Source organism: Triticum aestivum, chromosome 3D (assembly GCF_018294505.1).
Source record: "Triticum aestivum cultivar Chinese Spring chromosome 3D, IWGSC CS RefSeq v2.1, whole genome shotgun sequence".
NCBI classification, from domain to species: Eukaryota; Viridiplantae; Streptophyta; class Magnoliopsida; order Poales; family Poaceae; genus Triticum; species Triticum aestivum.
This window is the reverse complement of record NC_057802.1, coordinates 524,078,724-524,103,113: the sequence shown is the minus strand read 5'-3', so window position 1 is coordinate 524,103,113 and position 24,390 is coordinate 524,078,724. Positions and strand designations below refer to the sequence as shown.

General features: G+C 43.8%; 1 protein-coding gene across 1 annotated transcript; it reads right to left on the bottom strand.

Annotated features, from left to right (window-relative positions):
• Positions 1-17,727: 17,727 nt before the first annotated feature.
• Positions 17,728-22,454, bottom strand: LOC123080198 (integrator complex subunit 9 homolog). The gene is made up of 10 exons (XM_044503096.1): positions 21,902-22,454; positions 21,189-21,403; positions 20,122-20,448; positions 19,811-20,021; positions 19,280-19,372; positions 19,106-19,203; positions 18,786-18,903; positions 18,613-18,698; positions 18,455-18,506; positions 17,728-18,362 (listed from the first exon to the last, which is right to left on the bottom strand). Exons 1-10 carry the CDS (start codon positions 22,226-22,228, stop codon positions 17,850-17,852), a joined length of 2,040 nt encoding a protein of 679 aa, XP_044359031.1. The 5' UTR covers positions 22,229-22,454; the 3' UTR covers positions 17,728-17,849.
• Between the last annotated feature and the right edge of the window lie 1,936 nt (positions 22,455-24,390).

Sequence of the window (24,390 nt, the reverse complement as noted above, 5' to 3'; positions counted from 1 at the left end):
ACCTACCAAAGGCGCTTCACTCCCCGGCAACGACGCCAGAAAAGAGTCTTGATTACCCACAAGTATAGGGGATCTATCGTAGTCCTTTCGATAAGTAAGAGTGTCGAACCCAACGAGGAGCAGAAGGAAATGATAAGCAGTTTTCAGTAAGGTATTCTCTGCAAGCACTGAAATTATCGGTAACAGATAGTTTTGTGATAAGGTAATTTGTAACGGGTAACAAGTGTAAATAAAGTGCAGCAAGATGGCCCAATCCTTTTTGTAGCAAAGGACAAGCCTGGACAAACTCTTATATAGAGAAAAGCGCTCCCGAGGACACATGGGAATTATCGTCAAGCTAGTTTTCATCACGCTCATATTGTTCGCGTTCGGTACTTTGATAATTTGATATGTGGGTGGACCGGTGCTTGGGTGCTGTCCTTACTTGGACAAGCATCCCCCTTATGATTAACTCCTATTGCAAGCATCCGCAACCACAAAAGAAGTATTAAGGTAAACCTAACCATAGCATGAAACATATGGATCCAAATCAGCCCCTTACGAAGCAACGCATAAACTAGGGTTTAAGCTTCTGTCACTCTAGCAACCCATCATCTACCTATTACTTCCCAATGCCTTCCTATAGGCCCAAACAATGGTGAAGTGTCATGTAGTCGACGTTCACATAACACCACTAGAGGAAAGACAACATACATCTGATCAAAATATCGAACGAATACCAAATTCACATGACTACTAATAGCAAGACTTCTCCCATGTCCTTAGGAACAAACGTAACTACTCACAAATCATATTCATGTTCATAATATGAGGGGTATTAATATGCATAATGGATCTAAACATATGATCTTCCACCAAATAAACCAACTAGCATCAACTACAAGGAGTAATCAACACTACTAGCAACCCACAGGTACCAATCTGAGGCTTTGGGACAAAGATTGGATACAAGAGACGAACTAGGGTTTTAGAGGAGATGGTGCTAGCGAAGATGTTGATGGAGATTGACCCCCTCCCGATGAGAGGATCGTTGGTGATGACGATGGCGATGATGTCCCCCTCCCGGAGGGAAGTTTCCCCGGCAGAACAGCTCTGCCGGAGCCCTAGATTGGTTTCGCCAAGGTTCCGCCTCGTGGCCGCGGAGTTTCTTCCCGAAAGCTTGCTTATGATTTTTTTCTCAGACGAAAGACTTCATATAGCAGAAGATGGGCACCGGAGGCCTGCCAGGGGGCTCACGAGGCAGGGGGCGCGCCCAGGGGGGTAGGGCGCGCCCCCACCCTCGTGGCCAGGGTGTGGACCCCCTCTGGTATTTTCTTCGCTCAGTATTTTTTATTATTTCCAAAAATGTCTTCCGTGGAGTTTCAGGACTTTTGGGGTTGCGCAGAATAGGTCTCTAATATTTGCTCCTTTTCCAGCCCAGAATTCCATCTGCCGGCATTCTCCCTCTTTATGTAAACCTTGTAAAATAAGAGAGAATAGTCATAAGTATTGTGACATAATGTGTAATAACAGCCCATAATGCAATCAATATCAATATAAAAGCATGATGCAAATGGATGTATCAGGCCGCGCGCACCCTCCCCCTCTAGTCCGAATTGGACAAGGAGGGGGGCGGCACCCCCTTTCTTTCCTCCTCTCTCCTTCCCTCCCCCCTTCTCCTACTCCTACTAGGAAAGAAGGAGTCCTACTCCCGGTGGGAGTACGACTCCCCCCTTGGCGCGCCCTCCTCCTTGGCCGGCCGCCTCCCCCCTAGCTCCTTTATATACGGGGGCAGGGGGCACCCCAAGACACATAAGTTGATCATTGGTCTCTCCCAACCGTGTGCGGTGCCCCCCTCCACCATAATCCACCTCGGTCATATCGTAGCGGTGCTTAGGCGAAGCCCTGCGTCGGTAGCTTCATCAATATCGTCACCACGTCGTCGTGCTGACGAAACTCTCCCTCGAGCTCTACTAGATCGTGAGTTCGCGGGACGTCACCGAGCTGAATGTGTGTTGAACGTGGAGGTGCCGTACGTTCGGTACTGAGGATCGGTCGATTGTGAAGACGTACGACTACATCAACCGCGTTGTCATAACGCTTCTGCTTAACGGTCTACGAGGGTACGTGGACAACACTCTCCCCTCTCGTTGCTATGCATCACCATGATCTTGCGTGTGCGTAGGAATTTTTTTGAAATTGCTACGTTCCCCAACAGTTTTGCATGACCCTTGTGCAACCACATACAAACAATTGGGTAAGATTTGCATATCTGTCATTTTGGGTATGTTGCCATTTGTCAAACTGGAAAGATTGACATTTGTTTATCTAGTAACATTGCCATTTGTCAACCTTGTAACACTGCGATTTGTCAAAATATGCAGCTAAAAATCACCAGCACTATCTAATTTTTGCAACTAAAATCACTAGCACTGCTCATATGGACACCACTAGCAGGCGTGAGTTGATGGACGCATATGCAAATGTACCATTGATTACATACAACAAGTCATCAACCCACAACGACAACGAGGATACACGTTGGATTATAGATCATTTCTTACAAAACATTCTAGTAAAGTAAAGTTTTTCTCACACAACAAATAATAAAGCGATGAAATGAACTTCAGCTCAACCACTCGTCGGCGTTGGAAACACTTTCTTTGAACAAGAAGTGATTCTCTAGGAAGGGCCAACTACTGTCACTCTCGAGACCAATGCAAGACTGATCATCCAGGCTGAAGCGACCTATGTCAGGACCCATATTGGGACGGTAGGAAAGCATAGCAATGTCCGAGGTATAGATACAGTTGCTTCTCATAAATGGTAGTAACGTTGTGTCAACAACAGCTGGATCGCCTTCCACCATCATTGGATAGTTTTGTCCAAGGAAGAGCGAGTTTTCTCCAAGACTTTCAATACTGAACCGGGGAGAAGGTGTTGGCACTAGTACACTAGTATCCATCCCGAATACCCTGCAATGGATGTTGGAATAGGTCCGGAGAGTGCGACCATGCGAGACAACACCTGCTTCCTTAGTAACATCAGAAGTGCCCTGTATACAGACAAGAAGAGGTTATCCATCGGAATAAGTTGCCAGGCGCCACTGAGTATATGGGTCATGCTCGTCCTCATGCTCGTGATCATCAGCATCGTCATCTCCCCCTTGGTTATAAAAATTTTCAAGTATAGGTGGTGGAATGTTCACAGGACCTTGGAAACACAAGAAGGTTAATTAGTGAAGGGAAACTAGCTAACCCGCATGCATGTGGATGAAACAATTATAATTACGATGGAAGACAAACGTACCGAAAGCATCAGGATTCCATGCAAAAACGGTGCCACGAGTGGTGGCAGCAAACACAAGACCCTCGTATTGAATTGCATCACAGTACTCATCCGTGTACAGAAATTGATATTTGAGCAATATCCATCGAGGCGTGGAAGTAAGGACGGCAACAAGCTTGTCGAAGATAGCAACAACTTCATGGTTCGTGTAATCCCAAGAGCGGTTGGGAACTCTACAAAGTGCTATCTTCCATAGACGACAGTCACCATGATCGTATTTGAACTCACATAGAATACCGGTGTACTCAACCTCTGGGCAGTCATCTGAGATTTTTGGAAGTGGAACCCGGTGACGAGTGTACACATTCACAAGTTCCCACTCACAGTTGTACCCAATATAAACAACCCAATCTCCATTTGCGCCTGCCCAAGCCTTGCCCTCAAGTGATGGCATCTTAACATCATATGTATCATTATCAAGCGGCATCAACTTGCACAAGGAGAGGCTTCCTTCGTCCCCGCGCCAGTCAGCAGGGACACGGCGAAGAAGATAGGGGAGATCAAACCGCTCCTGGACCCTTGGGTTCCTTGTAATGATGTTATTAGTTGAGTCGAGAATGGTCATGAACGAGCCTGCCATGCTAGCCGAGGTGATGACGTCGCATCGATCAATGAGTTCCTCCGCCATGTCATCTTTCAGATCGGGGCAAGAATAACGGGGTCGTTTCCGGCCTGTTCCTGCTACCTCTTGAGCACTGTGTTGGTTTTCCCTTGAAGAGGAAAGGGTGATGAAGTAAAGCAGCGTAAGTATTTCCCTCAGTTTTTGAGAACCAAGGTATCAATCCAGTAGGAGGCCACGCACGAGTCCCTCGCACCTACACAAACAAATAAAATCCTCGCAACCAACGCAATAAAGGGGTTGTCAATCCCTTCACGGTCACTTACAAAAGTGAGATCTGATAGATATGATAAGATAAGATTTTTGGTATTTTTATGATAAAGATGCAAAGTAAAGAAAGCAAAATAAGAACGGCGCTAGAAATAGCTTGTTGACGGGAGATTAATATGATGGAAAATAGACCCGGGGGCCATAGGTTTCACTAGTGGCTTCTCTCGAGAGCATAAGTATTACGGTGGGTAAACAAATTACTGTTGAGCAATTGACAGAATTGAGCATAGTTATGAGAATATCTAGGTATGATCATGTATATAGGCATCACGTCCGCGACAAGTAGACCGACTCCTGCCTGCATCTACTACTATTACTCCACACATCGACCGCTATCCAGCATGCATCTAGAGTATTAAGTTCAAAAGAACAGAGTAACGCTTTAAGTAAGATGACATGATGTAGAGGGATAAACTCATGCAATATGATATAAACCCCATCTTGTTATCCTCGATGGCAACAATACAATACGTGCCTTGCTGCCCCTACTGTCACTGGGAAAGGACACCGCAAGATTGAACCCAAAGCTAAGCACTTCTCCCATTGCAAGAAAGATCAATCTAGTAGGCCAAACCAAACTGATAATTCGAAGAGACTTGCAAAGATAACCAATCATACATAAAAGAATTCAGAGAAGATTCAAATATTGTTCATAGATAAACTTGATCATAAACCCACAATTCATCGGTCTCAACAAACACACCGCAAAAGAAGATTACATCGAATAGATCTCCACAAGAGAGGGGGAGAACATTGTATTGAGATCCAAAAAGAGAGAAGAAGCCATCTAGCTAATAACTATGGACCCGAAGGTCTGAGGTAAACTACTCACACATCATCGGAGAGGCTATGGTGTTGATGTAGAAGCCCTCCATGATCGATGCCCCCTCCGGCGGAGCTCCGGAAAAGGCCCCAAGATGGGATCTCACGGGTACAGAAGGTTGCGGCGGTGGAATTAGGTTTTTGGCTCCGTATCTGGTAGTTTGGGGGTACGTAGGTATATATAGGAGGAAGAAGTACGTCGGTGGAGCAACGTGGGCCCCACGAGGGTGGAGGGCGCGCCCAGGGGGTAGGCGCGCCCCCTACCTCGTGCCTTCCTGGTTGATGTCTTGACGTAGGGTCCAAGTCCTCTGGATCACGTTCGTTCCGAAAATCACGTTCCCGAAGGTTTCATTCCGTTTGGACTCCGTTTGATATTCTTTTTCTGCGAAACTCTGAAATAGGCAAAAAAACAGCAATTCTGGGCTGGGCCTCCGGTTAATAGGTTAGTCCCAAAAATAATATAAAAGTGTATAATAAAGCCCATTAATGTCCAAAACAGAATATAATATAGCATGGAACAATCAAAAATTATAGATACGTTGGAGACGTATCAAGCATCCCCAAGCTTAATTCCTGCTCGTCCTCGAGTAGGTAAATGATAAAAACAGAATTTTTGATGTGGAATGCTACTTGGCATAATTTCAATGTAATTCTCTTAATTGTGGTATGAATATTCAGATCCGAAAGATTCAAGACAAAAGTTTAATATTGACATAAAAATAATAATACTTCAAGCATACTAACTAAGCAATTATGTCTTCTCAAAATAACATGGCCAAAGAAAGTTATCCCTACAAAATCATATAGTCTGGCTATGCTCTATCTTCACCACACAAAGTATTTAAATCATGCACAACCCCGATGACAAGCCAAGCAATTGTTTCATACTTTTGATGTTCTCAAACTTTTTCAATCTTCACGCAATACATGAGCGTGAGCCATGGACATAGCACTATATGTGGAATAGAATGGTGGTTGTGGAGAAGACAAAAAAGGAGAAGATAGTCTCACATCAACTAGGCGTATCAACGGGCTATGGAGATGCCCATTAATAGATATCAATGTGAGTGAGTAGGGATTGCCATGCAACGGATGCACTAGAGCTATAAGTATATGAAAGCTCAACAAAAGGAACTAAGTGGGTGTGCATCCAACTCGCTTGCTCACGAAGACCTAGGGCATTTTGAGGAAGCCCATCATTGGAATATACAAGCCAAGTTCTATAATGAAAATTTCCCACTGGTATATGAAAGTGATATCATAGGAGACTCTCTATCATGAAGATCATGGTGCTACTTTGAAGCACAAGTGTGGTAAAAGGATAGTAACATTGTCCCTTCTCTCTTTTTCTCTCATATTTTTTTGGGCCTTTTCTCTTTTTTTATGGCCTCTTTTTTTTAGTCCGGAGTCTCATCCCGACTTGTGGGGGAATCATAGTCTCCATCATCCTTTCCTCACTTGGGACAATGCTCTAAAAAATGATGATCATCACACTTTTATTTACTTACAACTCAACAATTACAACTCAATACTTAGAACAAAATATGACTCTATGTGAATGCCTCCGGCGGTATACCGGGATATGCAATGAATCAAGAGTGACATGTATGAAAGAATTATGAACGGTGGCTTTGCCACAAATACAATGTCAACTACATGATCATGCAAAGCAATATGACAATGATGGAGCGTGTCATAATAAACTGAACGGTGGTAAGTTGCATGGCAATATATCTCGGAATGGCTATGGAAATGCCATGATAGGTAGGTATGGTGGCTGTTTTGAGGAAGGTATATGGTGGGTGTATGATACCGGCGAAAAGTGCGCGGTATTAGAGAGGCTAGCAATGGTGGAAGGAAGAAAGTGCGTATAATCCATGGACTCAACATTAGTCATAAAGAACTCATATACTTATTGCAAAAATCTACAAGTTATCGAAGCAAAGTATTACGCGCATGCTCCTAGGGGGATAGATTGGTAGGAAAAGACCATCGCTCGTCCCCGACCGCCACTCATAAGGAAGACAATCAATAAATAAATCATGCTCCGACTTCATCACATAACGGTTCACCATACGTGCATGCTACGGGAATCACAAACTTTAACACAAGTATTTCTCAAATTCAAAACTACTCAACTAGCATGACTCTAATATCACCATCTCCATATCTCAAAACAATTATCAAGTATCAAACTTCTCATAGTATTCAACACACTCATAAGAAAATATATTTTTTCCAATCTTGAATGCCTATCATAATTAAAGCAAATTACCATGATGTTTTGTAGGACTCTCAAAATAATCTAAGTGAAGCATGAGAGAACAATAGTTTCTATAAAACAAATCCACCACCGTGCTCTAAAAGATATAAGTGAAGCACTAGAGCAAAAACTATATAACTCAAAAGATATAAGTGAAGCACATAGAGTATTCTAACAATTTCCGAATCATGTGTGTCTCTCTCAAAAGGTGTGTACAGCAAGGATGATTGTGGCAAACTAACAAATAAAGACTCAAATAATACAAGACGCTCCAAGCAAAACACATATCATGTGGTGAATAAAAATATAGCTCCAAGTAAAGTTACCGATGGAAGTAGACGAAAGAGGGGATGCCTTCCGGGGCATCCCCAAGCTTTGGCTTTTAGGTGTCCTTAGATTATCTTGGGGTGCCATGGACATCCCCAAGCTTAGGCTCTTGCCACTCCTTGTTCCATAATCCATCAAATCTTTCACCCAAAACTTGAAAACTTCACAACACAAAACTTAACAGAAAATCTCGTGAGCTCCGTTAGCGAAAGAAAACAAAACACCACTTCAAGGTACTGTAATGAACTCATTCTTTATTTATATTTGGTTAAACCTACTGTATTCCAACTTCTATATGGTTTGTAAACTATTTTTACTAGCCATAGATTCATCAAAATAAGCAAACAACACACGAAAAACAGAATCTGTCAAAAACAGAACAGTCTGTAGTAATCTGTAACTAACGCAAACTTCTGGAACTCCAAAAATTCAGCCAAAATAGGAAGACCTAGAAATTTGTTTATTGATCAGCAGCAATTGGAATCAATATTTTATCACGTTCTGGTGATTTTTAACAATTATTTTCGTGAACAGAAAGTTTCTGGAATTTTCAGCAAGATCAAATAACTATCATCCAAGAAGATCCTATAGGTTAAACTTGGCACAAACACTAATTAAAACATAAAAACACATCTAACCAGAGGCTAGATAAATATTTATTCCTAAACAGAAGCAAAAATCAAAAAAACTAAAAATAAAATTGGTTGCCTCCCAACAAGCGCTATCGTTTAACGCCCCTAGCTAGGCATAAAGCAAGGATAGATCTAGGTATTGCCATCTTTGGTAGGCAATCCATAAGTGGCTCTCATAATAGATTCATAAGGTAATTTTATTTTCTTTCTAGGGAAGTGTTCCATGCCTTTCCTTAACGGAAATTGGAATCTAATATTCCCTTCCTTCATATCAATAATTGCACCAATCGTTCTAAGGAAAGGTCTACCAAGAATAATAGGACATGAAGGATTGCAATCTATATCAAGAACAATAAAATCTACGGGCACATAATTCCTATTTGCAACAATAAGAACATCATTAATTCTTCCCATAGGTTTCTTAATGGTGGAATCCGCAAGGTGCAAGTTTAAAGAGCAATCATCAAAATCACGGAAACCTAGCAAATCGCACAAAGTTTTTGGAATCGTGGAAACACTAGCACCCAAATCACACAAAGCATAGCATTCATGATCTTTAATTTTAATTTTAATAGTAGGTTCCCACTCATCATAAAGTTTTCTAGGGATAGAAACTTCCAACTCAAGTTTTTCTTCATAAGATTGCATCAAAGCATCAACGATATGTTTAGTAAAGGCTTTATTTTGACTATAAGCATGTGGAGAATTTAGCACGGATTGCAACAAGGAAATACAATCTATCAAAGAGCAATTATCATAATTAAATTCCTTGAAATCCAAAATAGTGGGTTCATTAATATCTAGAGTTTTGATCTCTTCAATCCCACTTTTACCAATTTTTGCATCAAGATCTAAAAACTCCGAATTTTTGGAACGCCTTCTAGGTAAAGGTGGATCATATTCAGTCCCATCATTATCAAGATTCATATTGCAAAACAAAGATTTAATAGGGGACACATCAATAACTTTTAGATCTTCATCTTTATTTTCATAGAAACTAGAAGAACACGCTTTCACAAAGCAATCTTTCTTAGCACGCATCCTAGCGGTTCTTTCTTTGCACTCATCAATGGAAATTCTCATGGCTTTGAGAGACTCATTGATATCATGCTTAGGTGAATAGATCTAAGTTTCAAAGAATCAACATCAAGAGAAATTCTATCAACGTTCCTAGCCAATTCATCAACTTTAAGCAATTTTTCTTCAAGCAAAGCATTGAAATTCTTTTGCGAATTCATAAACTCCTTAACACTAGTCTCAAATTCAGAAGGCATCTTATTAAAATTTCCATAAGAATTGTTGTAGGAATTACCATAATTATTAGAGGAATTACTAGGATACGGCCTAGGATTAAAGTTTCCTCTATACGCGTTGTTACCAAAATTATTCCTACCAACAAAATTCACATCCATAGATTCATTATTATTCTCAATCAAAGTAGACAAAGGCATATCATTAGGATCAGAAGAAACACTTTTATTAGCAAATAATTTCATAAGTTCATCCATCTTTCCACTCAAAACATTAATTTCTTCTATCGCATGCACTTTTTTATTAGTGGATCTTTCGGTGTGCCATTGAGAATAATTAACCATAATATTATCTAGGAGTTTAGTAGCTTCTCCTAAAGTGATTTCCATAAAAGTGCCTCCCGCGGCCGAATCTAAAAGATTTCTAGAAGCAAAATTCAATCCGGCATAAAATTTTTGTATAATCATCCACAAATTCAAACCATGAGTAGGGCAATTACGTATCATTAATTTCATCCTCTCCCAAGCTTGTGCAACATGTTCATGATCAAGTTGCTTAAAATTCATAATATCGTTTCTAAGAGAGATGATCTTAGCGGGAGGAAAATACTTAGAGATAAAAGCATCTTTGCACTTATTCCAAGAATCAATACTATTTTTAGGCAAAGACGAAAACCAAGCTTTAGCATGATCTCTAAGCGAAAAAGGAAATAGCTTCAATTTAACAATATCATTGTCCACATCTTTCTTCTTTTGCATATCACACAAATCAACGAAGCTATTTAGATGGGTAGCGGCATCTTCACTAGGAAGGCCGGCGAATTGATCTTTCATGACAAGATTCAACAAAGCAGCATTAATTTCACAAGATTCAGTATCGGTAAGAGGAGCAATCGGAGTGCTAAGAAAATCATTGTTGTTGGTATTGGTAAAGTCACACAATTTAGTATTATCTTGAGCCATCGTGACAAGCAAGCAATCCAACACACGAGCAAACAAGAAGCGAGCGAAAAAGGGGCGAACGGAAAAGAGAGAGGGCGAATAAAACGGCAAGGGTGAAGTGGGGGAGAGGAAACGAGAGGCAAATGGCAAATAATGTAATGCGGGAGATAAGGGTTTGTGATGGGTACTTGGTATGTTGACTTTTGCGTAGACTCCCCGGCAACGGCGCCAGAAATCCTTCTTGCTACCTCTTGAGCACTGCGTTGGTTTTCCCTTGAAGAGGAAAGGGTGATGCAGTAAAGCAGCGTAAGTATTTCCCTCAGTTTTTGAGAACCAAGGTATCAATCCAGTAGGAGGCCACGCACGAGTCCCTCGCACCTACACAAACAAATAAAATCCCCGCAACCAACGCAATAAAGGGGTTGTCAATCCCTTCACGGTCACTTACGAAAGTGAGATATGATAGATATGATAAGATAATATTTTTGGTATTTTTATGATAAAGATGCAAAGTAAAGAAAGCAAAATAAACGGCGCTAGAAATAGCTAGTTGACGTGAGATTAATATGATGGAAAATAGACCCGGGGCCATAGGTTTCACTAGTGGCTTCTCTCGAGAGCATAAGTATTACGGTGGGTAAACAAATTACTGTTGAGCAATTGACAGAATTGAGCATAGTTATGAGAATATCTAGGTATGATCATGTATATAGGCATCACGTCCGCGACAAGTAGACCGACTCCTGCTTGCATCTACTACTATTACTCCACACATCGACCGCTATCCAGCATGCATCTAGAGTATTAAGTTCAAAAGAACAGAGTAACGCTTTAAGTAAGATGACATGATGTAGAGGGATAAACTCATGCAATATGATATAAACCCCATCTTGTTATCCTCGATGGCAACAATACAATACGTGCCTTGCTGCCCCTACTGTCACTGGGAAAGGACACCGCAAGATTGAACCCAAAGCTAAGCACTTCTCCCATTGCAAGAAAGATCAATCTAGTAGGCCAAACCAAACTGATAATTCGAAGAGACTTGCAAAGATAACTAATCATACATAAAAGAATTCAGAGAAGATTCAAATATTGTTCATAGATAAACTTGATCGTAAACCCACAATTCATCGGTCTCAACAAACACACCGCAAAAGAAGATTACATCGAATAGATCTCCACGAGAGAGGGGGAGAACATTGTATTGAGATCCAAAAAGAGAGAAGAAGCCATCTACCTAATAACTATGGACCCGAAGGTCTGAAGTAAACTACTCACACATCATCGGAGAGGCTATGGTGTTGATGTAGAAGCCCTCCGTGATCAATGCCCCCTCCGGCGGAGCTCCGGAAAAGGCCCCAAGATGGGATCTCACGGGTACAGAAGGTTGCGGCGGTGGAATTAGGTTTTTGGCTCCGTATCTGGTAGTTTTGGGGTACATAGGTATATATAGGAGGAAGAAGTACGTCGGTGGAGCAACATGGGCCCCACGAGGGTGGAGGGTGCGCCCCCTACCTCGTGCCTTCCTGGTTGATGTCTTGACGTAGGGTCCAAGTCCTCTGGATCACGTTCGTTCCGAAAATCACGTTCCCGAAGGTTTCATTCCGTTTGGACTCCGTTTGATATTCTTTTTCTGCGAAACTCTGAAATAGGCAAAAAACAGCAATTCTGGGCTGGGCCTCCGGTTAATAGGTTAGTCCCAAAAATGATATAAAAGTGTATAATAAAGCCCATTAATGTCCAAAACAGAATATAATATAGCATGGAACAATCAAAAATTATAGATACGTTGGAGACGTATCAGTTCCCTCCATGGAGAAGATGATCGAACAATGGTAGAAGGAAGGGTGAAGGCAAATGGCGGGAGGAAGAGCGTGTGACAACAGTTCCAAATCAAGAGGGAAAGGCGAAGAGGTGATGGACGGTTGCCATGGTACATGAAGAGGCGCCCAGGGAGCGAACGGTTGCCACAAAGGTCACACACTGACGACAAGGGCCGAGTGAACCGCATGCGTATATCGCACACACCTTGATCTGGTTGACCGTTTCTTTTGTGTTGCCTAATCACAAACAGTTCATCCGGGTGAACCGTATGCTGTATATCACACACACCTTCATCTGGCTGCCCCGTTTCTTTTGTGTTGCCTAATCACAAACAGTTCATCCGAGTGAACAGTGTGCTGTGTATCGCACATGCCTTCATCTGGCTACCCGTTTCTTTTGTTCCTCCTCATCGCAAACAGTTAATTGAACTGAACCGTATGCCCTTCATCGCACACACAACTAAAATCTGAACCGTGTTTGATGCATCCGTCATCGCAAACGTTTTATACATTTTTGACGGTTTTCATACACCACAGTTTGCGATTATTGCATCACACACAGTTTCTCAAAGGGTCTCTGATTGTAGTGTCGCGTTAGCAGCATCCTGCAGTAGCGATAGATGCCATCGGCAAGATAGTATCCCATGTTGTAGTCTTGGCCGTTGGTGTAGTTGCACGACAGTGATTCCCCATTGCAAAGCCTCCTGAACACCGGATATCGTTGATGTTATTGTGAGAACCCGACATTCCAAAGAAAGCATGTCAAATCCATAAGTCATGTGATGCCACCGCTTCTAGTATGATGGTGGCCTATTTGGTGTGACCTTGATACATTCCTTGCAAACCTTTGCGGCAGTTCTTCCATTGCTAATGCATGCAATCAATTGATCTGAACATTCCTGGAAATCCCCTCGCCTCTCCAATAGCCAACAACTTCTCCGTGTCCTGTGCATTTGGTTCTCTGAGATACTCAGGTTCAAACACCTCCACCACGACGCGGGAAAACTTGAAAATAGTCTTTGGGCATGTGCTCTCCCTCATACTGATCATCTCACCAACGGCATCTGCAACGGTACCAAGTGATAGCATCCTCAGAGTAGCCATGCAGTTCTGCTTGGAAGAAAAAGAGAGTTGTCCGCAGCAATCGCTTGTGAGCTTGAAGTAGTCATCGTGTGCCTCCACTCCCTCCACAATGCGCAAAAACAATGGTTTCCATATGGGAAAATGGGGACGAAACCATGGATCATCCGGGAAAGTAGGCTTGGGAGCAAAGTAGTCCCTGTGCAGTAGCTTTGCTCCGAACACTCTATCCCAATTGATCACTCTTCTCCCTTTGATTGTAGCCCTTGAAGTTGAGAATATGCTTCACTCGCCGGCCCATTTTCTCTTGCATGCTCATGAGCATGATCATGTCCACTTCTCTGTCTGAATCCGAGGAATCGAAGAATTCACCTTGAATTATTTGATCAAGCTCCGTCGGTCCATAGTCCTCATCCGACGAAGCATCCGAATCCATCGTTTTCCCCATAAAATCACAAAAAATCCGGTCAGACAATGTGTCGCACACATGAAGCGCAATGCGGAGACATAGAGTTGCCGGACGTACCGCCATGGCGTCCGGGTCGGCGACAATGTCCCCCATGGCGAGGACGGAAGAGAGGACTGCTCTGCCAAAGCTGGCGGCGCAGAGATTAGGACGACTGCGGAGCTCTCCCGGTGACGAAGCTGCGAGACAGACGACGTGGAGGAGGAAGAAGAGAGGAGATGGCAAATGGATCCGGCAGGTTTGGGGTGAATTTGGTGCAATTTGCGATGGGGTCGGGCTGTCGGGTCCGACGTGGCGGGCGTGCCCTGATACGTCTTCAACGTATCTATAATTTTTGATTGTTTCATGCTATTATATTATCTGTTTTGGATGTTTAATGGGCTTTAATATGCTCTTTTATATTATTTTTGGGACTAACCTATTAACCGAAGGCCCAGTGCCAGTTTCTGTTTTTTTGCCTATTTTAGTGTTTTGCAGAAAAGGAATACCAAACGGAATCCAAACGGAATGAAACCTTCGCGATGATCTTTCTTGGATCGAAAGCAAACCAGAAGACTTGGAGTTGAAGTCTGGAACTCCGCGAGGCGGCCACGAGGTAGGAGGGTGCGCCCAGGGGGGTAGGCGCGCCCCCCACCCTCATGGGCCCCACGGAGCTCCACCGACGTACTTCTTTCGCCTATATATACTCTTATACCCTAAAAACATCAAGGGGAGCCACAAAACCACTTTTCCACCGCCGCAACCTTCTGTACCCATGAGATCCCATCTTGGGGCCTTTTCCGGCGCTCTGCCGGAGGGGGAACCGATCACGGAGGGCTTCTACATCAACACCATTGCCTCTCCGATGATGCGTGAGTAGTTTACCACAGACCTTCGGGTCCATAGTTATTAGCTAGATGGCATCTTCTCTCTCTTTGATTCTCAATACAAAGTTCTCCTCGATGTTCTTGGAGATCTATTCGATGTAATACTCTTTTGCGGTGTGTTTGCCGAGATCCGATGAATTGTGGATTTATGAACAAGTTTATCTATGAATATTATTTGGTTCTTCTCTGAATTCTTATATGCATGATTTGATATCTTTGCAAGTCTCTTTGAATTATCGGGTTAGTTTGGCATACTAGATTGATCTTTCTTGCAATGGGAGAAGTGCTTAGCTTTGGGTTCAATCTTGCGGTGTCCTTTCCCAGTGACAGTAGGGGCAGCAAGGCATGTATTGTATTGTTGCCATCGAGGATAAAAAGATGGGGTTTATATCATATTGCTTGAGTTTATCCCTCTACATCATGCCATCTTGCTTAATGTGTTACTCTGTTCTTATGAACTTAATACTCTAGATGCATGCTGGATAGCGGTCGATGTGTGGAGTAATAGTAGTAGATGCAGAATCGTTTCGGTCTACTTGACACGGACGTGATGCCTATATTCATGATCATTGCCTTAGATAACTTCATAACTGTGCGCTTTGCTATCAATTGTTCGGCAGTAATTTGTTCACCCACCATAATACATGCTATCTTGAGAGAAGCCACTAGTGAAACCTATGGCCCCCGGGTCTATTTTACATCATATTAGTTTCCCGTCAATTTGCCAATTTCTTTCGCCGTTCTTTTATTTTGCAATCTTTACTTTCCAATCTATACAACAAAAATACCAAAAATATTTACTTTACTATCTTTATTAGATCTCACTTTTGCGAGTGACCGTGAAGGGATTAACAACCCCCTTTATCGCGTTGGTTGCAAGGTCACTTGATTGTTTGTGCAGATACTAGGTGACTCGTGCGTGGCCTCCTACTGGATTGATACCTTGGTTCTCAAAAACTGAGAGAAATACTTACGCTACTTTGCTGCATTACCCTTTCCTCTTCAAGTGAAAACCAACGCATGCTCAAGAGGTAGCATGTCCGGGCACCCCCTGTATCCGTCCGATATTTGGGCTGGATATGAGGGGCGCCGATCAGTCCGTGCGTTTGAGGCCCGTTTGAGACGTCCGTCTGGGTTAAAATTTCGTGACCGGATAATGACGGGCGGCCCACCCGGGCGTATGAGGCGGGTTTGAGGCGCCCGGCTGTAGATGCTAGTAGAAAACAAAGTGGAGATCGAGATGAACAGTAAAAGGCACGGGCCCACCAATCAACGAGAACAAGCGTTAGTAATCAGCACAAACCGGTATCAAGCATTGTTGGCCATTCGATCTGAGATGAGCGTTGACACGGGCATCGACCGATAAGAAACGATGACTGAGAGGGATGAACTGTGAAACTGTCTCTTTTCTTAAGATTCCTCAGAGCTTCAGATTTCTAGGCTTGAAAGAGCACCCCCTCTTGTGTGTCGTAGGAGCGGGAGGATACAGCGATGGAGCTCGCCGGGTGGATGGGGGGAGAGGAAGGTGGAATATGGATCACTAGAAAAGAAAGACAGATTCCATTTCGGCTGATGAACAACGTTTCATTGTACCGCAGTTCAGGATGGGAATGGGCCGACCCGGCCCTCATGGCCCCAAGGCCAATTTGAGAAGCCACGGGCCGACCCATATAAAAAATAGTCAGTGGCCTTGTTGGCCCGATGGGCATTCCGGGTCGACCCAAATTCTTGATTTACATTGTCTTGTGCACAAATGAGATGTTAAAATTAGACACGCTTTAATGGAATCTAACTAGTGTAAGAATTAATAAAATATTTAATACATGGTAATAGGAAAAAATTAAGCCGTCTACTTGTGATTTTGTACATGCGCATTTTGATGAAACATATCAAGACAATTTTGTTGTTCATATATGTGAGCGTTCGCCGAAAATTATACAACTGACTGCATTGTAAAATTGGCTCCTACGACAAAGTCGGCAGGATGAAGACTGCGGCTGTTGTGAGCTATAAGACTATAAGGCGGGCCGGCCCCGCTGACCCAACGGGTCACTCGGTGGCGGCCCTGTTGACCCAAATCTTGTTTGAGGCCGACCCACGTGACCCATTGGCCTTGAATTTTTGGGTCGGGTCAGTGACCGGCGGGCCGACCCGGCCCATTCCCATCCTGAACCGCAGTCGTGCACATTCGTTTGCTTTGCTCCCTCGGTCCCTCCGATACCAGATACTTGTACTCTCTGTTGTGCAGTGTCGCATTGTGCCGACATAAAGGCACATCATATAGGAACACGTTGAGTGGTAATTTTGCAATGGATGGGATAAACTCCAGATCAAAGCTGGCGGGTGACGAGTGCTCCTACTAATCGGACGCACCTGCACATGGGGATGATTACGAGTGCAGCAATCGACGCAAATAAAGCTGCAAGTGGAAGGTTCTGCATCTGCATCCCAACGGGTGGCCGCAGGCTGCAGTACAATCTGTACTGCCGTGCCGGGCTCTGGCTGCAGTACAAGTGTACAACGAGCTGTACTCCCTCTCTCCGGCTATCTCGGACATGGACGCACCGAGAATGGTGGTAGTACGCAATAGTACTTCACTTGTGCCTGTGAGGGAAAATGCAGTGCAGTAGTACAACACCAATCCCTTGGTGCCACGATAAGCTATAAGTAGAATCGATGGCTACAACTTTAAGCCTGAAGAAGAGGATATACAGCCATAGATTTCCGTCAGTGTACTAAGTAGGAGTGACGTTATGCTGAACGAAGCATTGGACATGCGAGGAAGTTCCTGCAGGGTCGAACTGAGAACACATGAGATATATTGACGAGCGACTAACTCATGTGTTCTCAGGTCGCCCCCGCTGGAGCCTCCTCGCCGCAGATGGACTGCTTGATGCATGCTCAATCATCGGCGACGCGTGTTCAGAGGTAAACTGTGTTTCACTTCTTCATTTTCGTCCTCTCGGTTTCGTCAGAGATCAAACTGGTAAATGTGCAACTACTTCTCTTCTCTTGATACCAATGTGGCTCCTAAATGTACTCCAACCTTCCATGGCGAAAACCAAGTTGCGCAATTCCAAATTCATCATCTTACACTCTTTCCTTTCAGATTGCGTCCCCATGAACCCACCCTACCATTAACCGTGCAGTAGCATGTTACTAGATCCCATTACAAACACTGCTGAGAGCATCATAAATCAGCCTGGTTGTACTCTCATCGTCGCAGTAGATCACGGTCTTTTCAGGCGCCATCTTCACCAGGGCTTCTCCTGGACTGGTGATCAAAATCGAGCGCTCGCAGCCCGCCGGGCCATCATCGTCGTCTGCAGGAAAAGCGCATTCGATCCCCTTCTCTTGCAAGGCTGACAACAGGCGGCCTGCATCGACAGCTCCCCAGTGTAGCAACTGCCGGTTCGATTCATCGGACTGATCCTTCGGAGCAACCAGCACGTACTGCCCCTTGCTGAGATGGAGCTTTGCTCTCAGCCTCGCGACGGCGATGGCCTTGTCCAACTGCCTAGGCTGCAACCCAAAGGCGACGTCGGTTGGAAGCCCCACCTCGAAGTCTTCCCGTGTGTTTGGGATCTCAATGGTTTTGCCCTTGGAGTAGTACAGGTATGACCATGGAGCGTCCTCCTTTGATGGACACCGCGACTTCAAATCTTCAGGAAACTGCAGGGTAGAATAGAGCATGAGGAAATGATCGCTCGCTTCAAGAAAATCAGCTCCACCAGAAGGATGTGGGAAAATAAGTAATGGCATACCAGAACAAGCTTCGGTTTGAGAACTGACAGCAATGGATTGACTTTCCGCACCCTGTCAACAAGAAACTGGAGACTTTAGTCTACATATTCTGCTTTGTTATTGTTACTATATAAAGTGGTGAAACATAAACATAAACTTTTGAACTTTCAAAACATACTTTATTCCAGAGAGGAAAGAACATTCAAGAACTTGGATTGCCACAGGCATGAAAGGCTTAAGAGCCAACTCAGCATCAACTCCTTGCTGCACGTAAAATAATTATTAGTCTAGCGTCACCAAAAGCAGTTAAGATTATGCCACATTTGGTGATAATATTGGACACCTGTTTACCTCCAAAACAAGAAGATTCCGTTTATCTGCATGCCACCGACGAAGCAAATGGACTGCTGTGCTGTGCCTAAGGTTCCAGTCTGGACAAAATACAATGCAGGGCTCCTTCCACGCTGCCCTGACAGGATTCCAGCGTTGTTACACAGCAGAAAATGCAGGAAACAACATTTAAAAAGTAACTGAAATCCAACTGTTCTAGCATGTATAGTCGTAAATCCAACTGAAAGCTGGTGATCCTAAACTAAACAATCTTAAGGCTACCTATCATGTATAGTCGTAAAAAGTAATAACTAGCAACAAAATTTTGATAAACTTCTTACAGCAGGCCCTTTGAGTATAGATGAGGAAACAGAGATAGTTTGCCTTCCTTCAGAAGCTCCACATGGCCAAATAATGCCTCCTCCTCCCTCGAGAATAGCTGCAGGATAAATAGTGTTGCAGTAAGACCATGTTATGTTCATATGTCAAAACAACCATAGTGAGAAGGGAACGACCTTTTCTTGGCGTGGCTTACATAGCCATTCTGGCACGGCATTGGTAAAGGATATTATTTTTTCTGCTGCACCAGAAATCATAAATATGGGTACCTGACTCAAACAGGGGGAAAATGTCAGCCTAAAACAACAGATGCAAAACATGTGAGAAGACAAATGGGTGATGCAGAGAAAATATAGTGATTTGGAATGGGCATATTATTTCATATAGTAGAACTAAAGAAGCTTGATATTTATATGATTACAAGTGTAGAACTAAAACACCCTTTGTACCGCATGCATCTTTAAACACTCTTTAAAGCTAATAATCTTACAGACGGTTGGCTGCAAGTCAGGCATTGTCAACTTGACATTTCACCATTAGCAAAGCCATGCAATATCCTAAGTAAAAGTATATGCTGTTGGTATTAACAACATTACTACATAGCCTGACTCACACAAAGCACAATAAAAATATATATTCCAACTGTTTGGATCTATTAACAAGAGTCCACTATATGATTACAAGGGGTCAAGAACTACTTCAATTACCTTCATGTCGGAAGAAAGTAACGTTTCTGATATATGTTCCAAAATTAAAAGAATAACCCCAAGTCGTCCTATTGGTATTAAAACAGAACCTCCAGATTTAATTGCGTCTGATATACATGAGCATATGAAACTGATTCTCTCAATCTCCTCTGCAATATCATCATTCTTACACAGGCATTGGACATATTCATCCTCATCAACACCATCATCCCTTGAAGATTTTAAGTAACATTCCATGCAAAAAAGAAATGCAGAAGGTTATTTTTAACACACACAAGTCATACAAAACTGAACTGCGACACACAGCATACCTCGACAGTGAGTCATCACAAAGCATTGCATTCTCACCCAGATTCTCATTATTCTCATCCATGACATCCAAGGATGAGAAATCTGAAAACAAAATGATATCATTTTCCTTCAGAGAGTTATAGTCGCAATCTAAGGCATGGGCTGACACAAACACGGTGCTTGGCAAGTAGGTAATACTTGCTCTTGGACCCTTTATTGACCAGACACAATTGCCAAGCTCCAGGCCAGAGCTAGAGGCTTTCAGCATCAACATGCCATTGAAGCAAACCTCCTCTCCGTATTTCACAGTCTGGGTTTTTCGCATGCATTCTTCTAAGTTTGTGGCACTGCAATAGGTGTAATCCAATTAAGAAAAGAAAGCAGGATGATAGAGCAGTGTTGATGTCATTATTAAGTAGTGAATCTCCTATGCAGTCATATAATTGAATGACAGCCATATGGTCCAATCTCACATATTTCCTTGCAAGAACTAAAGCTCTATTTGCATGTAACTGAGATACTAAGCATATGTAAGCATGTAGATCAGTAGATCTTTTACTCAAATGGCATTTTCAGTTGTCACCAACAACACTGGCCTAACACCAAGCTAGGTTACTAGGGATGTAAACATGTGCCCTATCAGATGTGTACATGAAATAACAGAGTCAAGTATGTATTTCATTTTCAAGTAACTCCAGGTTAAAAAAAACTATCATAGGTTACAAACTTACCATATATTCCTGAAAGTTTGGTATCTATTAAACTTTGTAATTTTCTACTTCACTAGTACAACAACAACAACAAAGCCTTTGGTCCCAAACCAGTTGGGGTAGGCTTGCTACTTGACTAGTAAAATATCGGAATTTGGCTGTTGTCAATTTATGGATCTGGTTGGATACTATTTGCTCCTAGCACACCCCCTAAGATTATCAATTTTTAATTAACCAGTAAAAACAGTTTCTAAAGGGCAAGGATAAATATGGGAAACTGGGTATATTTTGTAGCTTTCATATATAAATTTCTCTATAGTAAAAGGGTAACACGATATGCGATTCGGGAAGTATATGGCCTATTAAATAATGTGTACCTGTAGAGAGGCATCAAAGGTGCTAAATCCATTCCCTCATCTTCAATCACTATATTCTGCAACAATGACAGGAGTTTATGGAGTTTCTCCCCTTGCATCCACTTGGGTGGCCCATCTGTATCTGGCCCATAGTACCTTACAAACTCGGAGTGCATCTCCACGAGCTCCCCCATCATTAGCTTTCCAATCCTTGCAGCTAACTCTGTAACATAAACCTATTCATAGTTTCATACAGACAGTCAACAATCGCACTCTATATTTCATTGTATGCATTAGCACCTACCTATGGAGGTGAAGTTTCATGATTCATCTCACAGAAGATTTTACAAACAACATAATATGACTAAAATTTCATGATTCAAGATTAAAAAAAAATGCCAATGAGCATGCCTTTGGAATTCATACAGGAGCACACTTGTTTTCACCATTTTCTTAAAATAAAACATCAAATCCAACTGTTTTACCCCTGTTCTCCCCATTTTATACACCTCAGTAAAAAAAAACAATGAGCTAGCTCATATGTCTTTCAGACTATTGGATTTTGCATTCAGCAGGCTTCTTCTTCCAGATGATTTGAATAGATATCAACTACTCCTCTTCACTAGGGGAAAAAACAACAATCGTTCAAATTCCTAACACAAGCTGCAGCCTAAACAATACCAGTTTGCAATCTAGGGTGCTATGCATCACAGAGCAGCAGGGATAGGAGTCACCTTGGTGTTTGCGAAGCTCGGGAGCCGGGTGAGGAAGGGGAGCCCAAGCATCCCCGTGGCGGACGACACAAGCACGGCATCCACGCCACCTGCTTTCGCGGCGGCGGACGCCGCCGGCGACCAGTAGTAGGGAACCGCGCGGATGAGGTCCCCCGCGTCACCGCAGTCCGGGCCGAGCGGCACCGGGGCGAATGCTGTGAGGGCCGAGAGGTCGACGGGGCAGTCGAGGAGGAGGCGGACCCCCTCCAGCTCCAGTAGGTGGCTCGCCGGCGAGTGGTAGCCGCCGCCGCCGCCGCTGCCGGGGGTGGTCACGCAGGTCAGTTTCATGACGGATTTGGGGCGCAGGAAGGAAGGCCAGGCAGCAGTAGCCTCTCCTTCTATGTCAGCTGCCTACTCCAGCGCCAGCGCCGCTGCTCCTTTTCCCCGTCTCGGCAAGACAGCACGAAGCGGCGGCGCGCCACCGCCGAGACCTCCTTTTTTTTTTTTGAGGGTTCGCCGAGTTAAGCGCCGCCGTGCTGGATAGCGCACAGGCAGGCCGCGGCCCAGACTCGCCCCTTCCCCCGCGCGCTCGCTCCCTCCCGCCGCTAGTTCTTTTTCTCGATGTCTCAAAAAAAAGTTCTTTTTCTCGATTGCATTTTTTTTTAAGTTTTTTTAAACACAGTACAGACGCAAGCGCTCATATACACGCACATACACTCACCCCTATGAACGTACACACGCACACCCTATCCCTGTGAGCACCTCCGCAAGACTGAGCCGGCATTATCATCTTGAAATTTACGAAGTCACCGTAGGCACCTCGTCGTCGACGGGAACGTCTCCTCCACTGAATGTTGTTGTTGCTTTCCTGGAAGGGAGATCGGTCTCCTCGATCGTTCCTCAAGCGCATCGCCAGAAATCCTGAAATAAATCCAGAAATAAATGCGAGCACCAGGACTTGAACCTTGATGGGTTGGGAATAGCACAGCCCCTCTAACATCCACATAAAGGCTAGTTCGGTTCTAATGCAAAAAAAAAATGGATTAACTCAGTGGCCATTTGTAGTAGGTTATCATATTAACAATAAAATGTCTTGATAAAGCACGACACGTAGAAAATATTTGTGCCTTCGTTACACCGCAAAGGCAATTACCTAATAGTACTACATACTTCTTCTGTTTTGGTTTACTCCCATATTAGATTTGTCTGTAGTCAAATTTTATAAACTTTGATCAAGTTTACAAAAAGAAATATTAACAATTTACCCATATGACCCAATTTCAATAATATATCGCATGTACAAGCACTATTGTGATTTGACAAACAATGTGTGGTTGTTTCATGCCTTGGTTGCCAAAGTCGAATATTAATGCACAAATGGGTATCTTAAGATATATCTAGGATATATCTTAATATTTTGTAACCATCTTATTCGCTAAACAACTTTGTTGGTTTCATTATGTTTTGTTCTACGGTTCAAGGGGTCTTTGGTTCCGGTGAATTCTCGCTTCCATCTCCGTGTCCGTGTCGTACTTGCTCCGTTGTCGTTTTCGGTAGTATTTGTTTTTGTATTTGTTTCAGGGGTTTCTGCATTCGTTTCTGCTTCCGGAAAAATATATGAAAACAAATGGCAGCTGTCAGATTCAGGGTTCCGGCAAACCCTTATGAGGTTCGAACTCTGGGGTGTGCACGAAGGATTCTCTCTCCGTAGTTCTTTCGCTCAACAATCTCACGGCCTAACTCGACGAACCCAAAGAACACGAGACACAGAGGTTTATACTGGTTCGGGCCACCGTGTGGTGTAATATCCTACTCCAGTGTGGTGGTGGTGGATTGCCTCAAGGGCTGAGGATGAACTAGTACAGTGGATGAACAGCCTCAGGAGGAGAGGTGTTCTTGAGCTCGACGAGCTGGTGGATGTGAGGATGGAATGGATCCGATCCAAGATGAGTCGATCTCCGTCCCGTCCAGTCCCGTTCTATGATGGTGGCTAGTCCTATTTATAGAGGCCCTGGTCCTCTTCTCAAATGTTAGGCGGGAAGGGATCCGACAACGGCCAAGTTTGAAGGGGGACAACTAGTATAAGCTATCCTGACAAAAGGTGGTCTTCACCTGCCAAAGGCTCTGGTGGTGACGCTGCTGTGGGCTCCGTGGTGACCTCCGTCCTGCTGGTCTTGGTCTTGTTACACCGATATGGAAACCTTTGTCTGATGCCTCGGGACTCCTCGCCTGCGCTTGCCTCTTTAGCACCAAAGAGGAAACTGGTACACTGCACCCGCTGGCGTCCGCCTGGCCTTCGTCGTCAAGGCTCACGTCACGTGAGCCTCGCGAGATGCCCTTTGCATAGATATCTCCGCTCCTCGGGAGCCAGCCTAGCGAGGCCGCCCCCAGGAGGTCTTGGTGTCGTCCGCCTCGCGAGGCTTGGCCCCTCGTGAGGGTCTTGAGTTGTTGCTGCCGAAACTGGGCCATACCGGGCCGTTGGTGGAGCCACGCCGTGGGCCGCAGGCAGG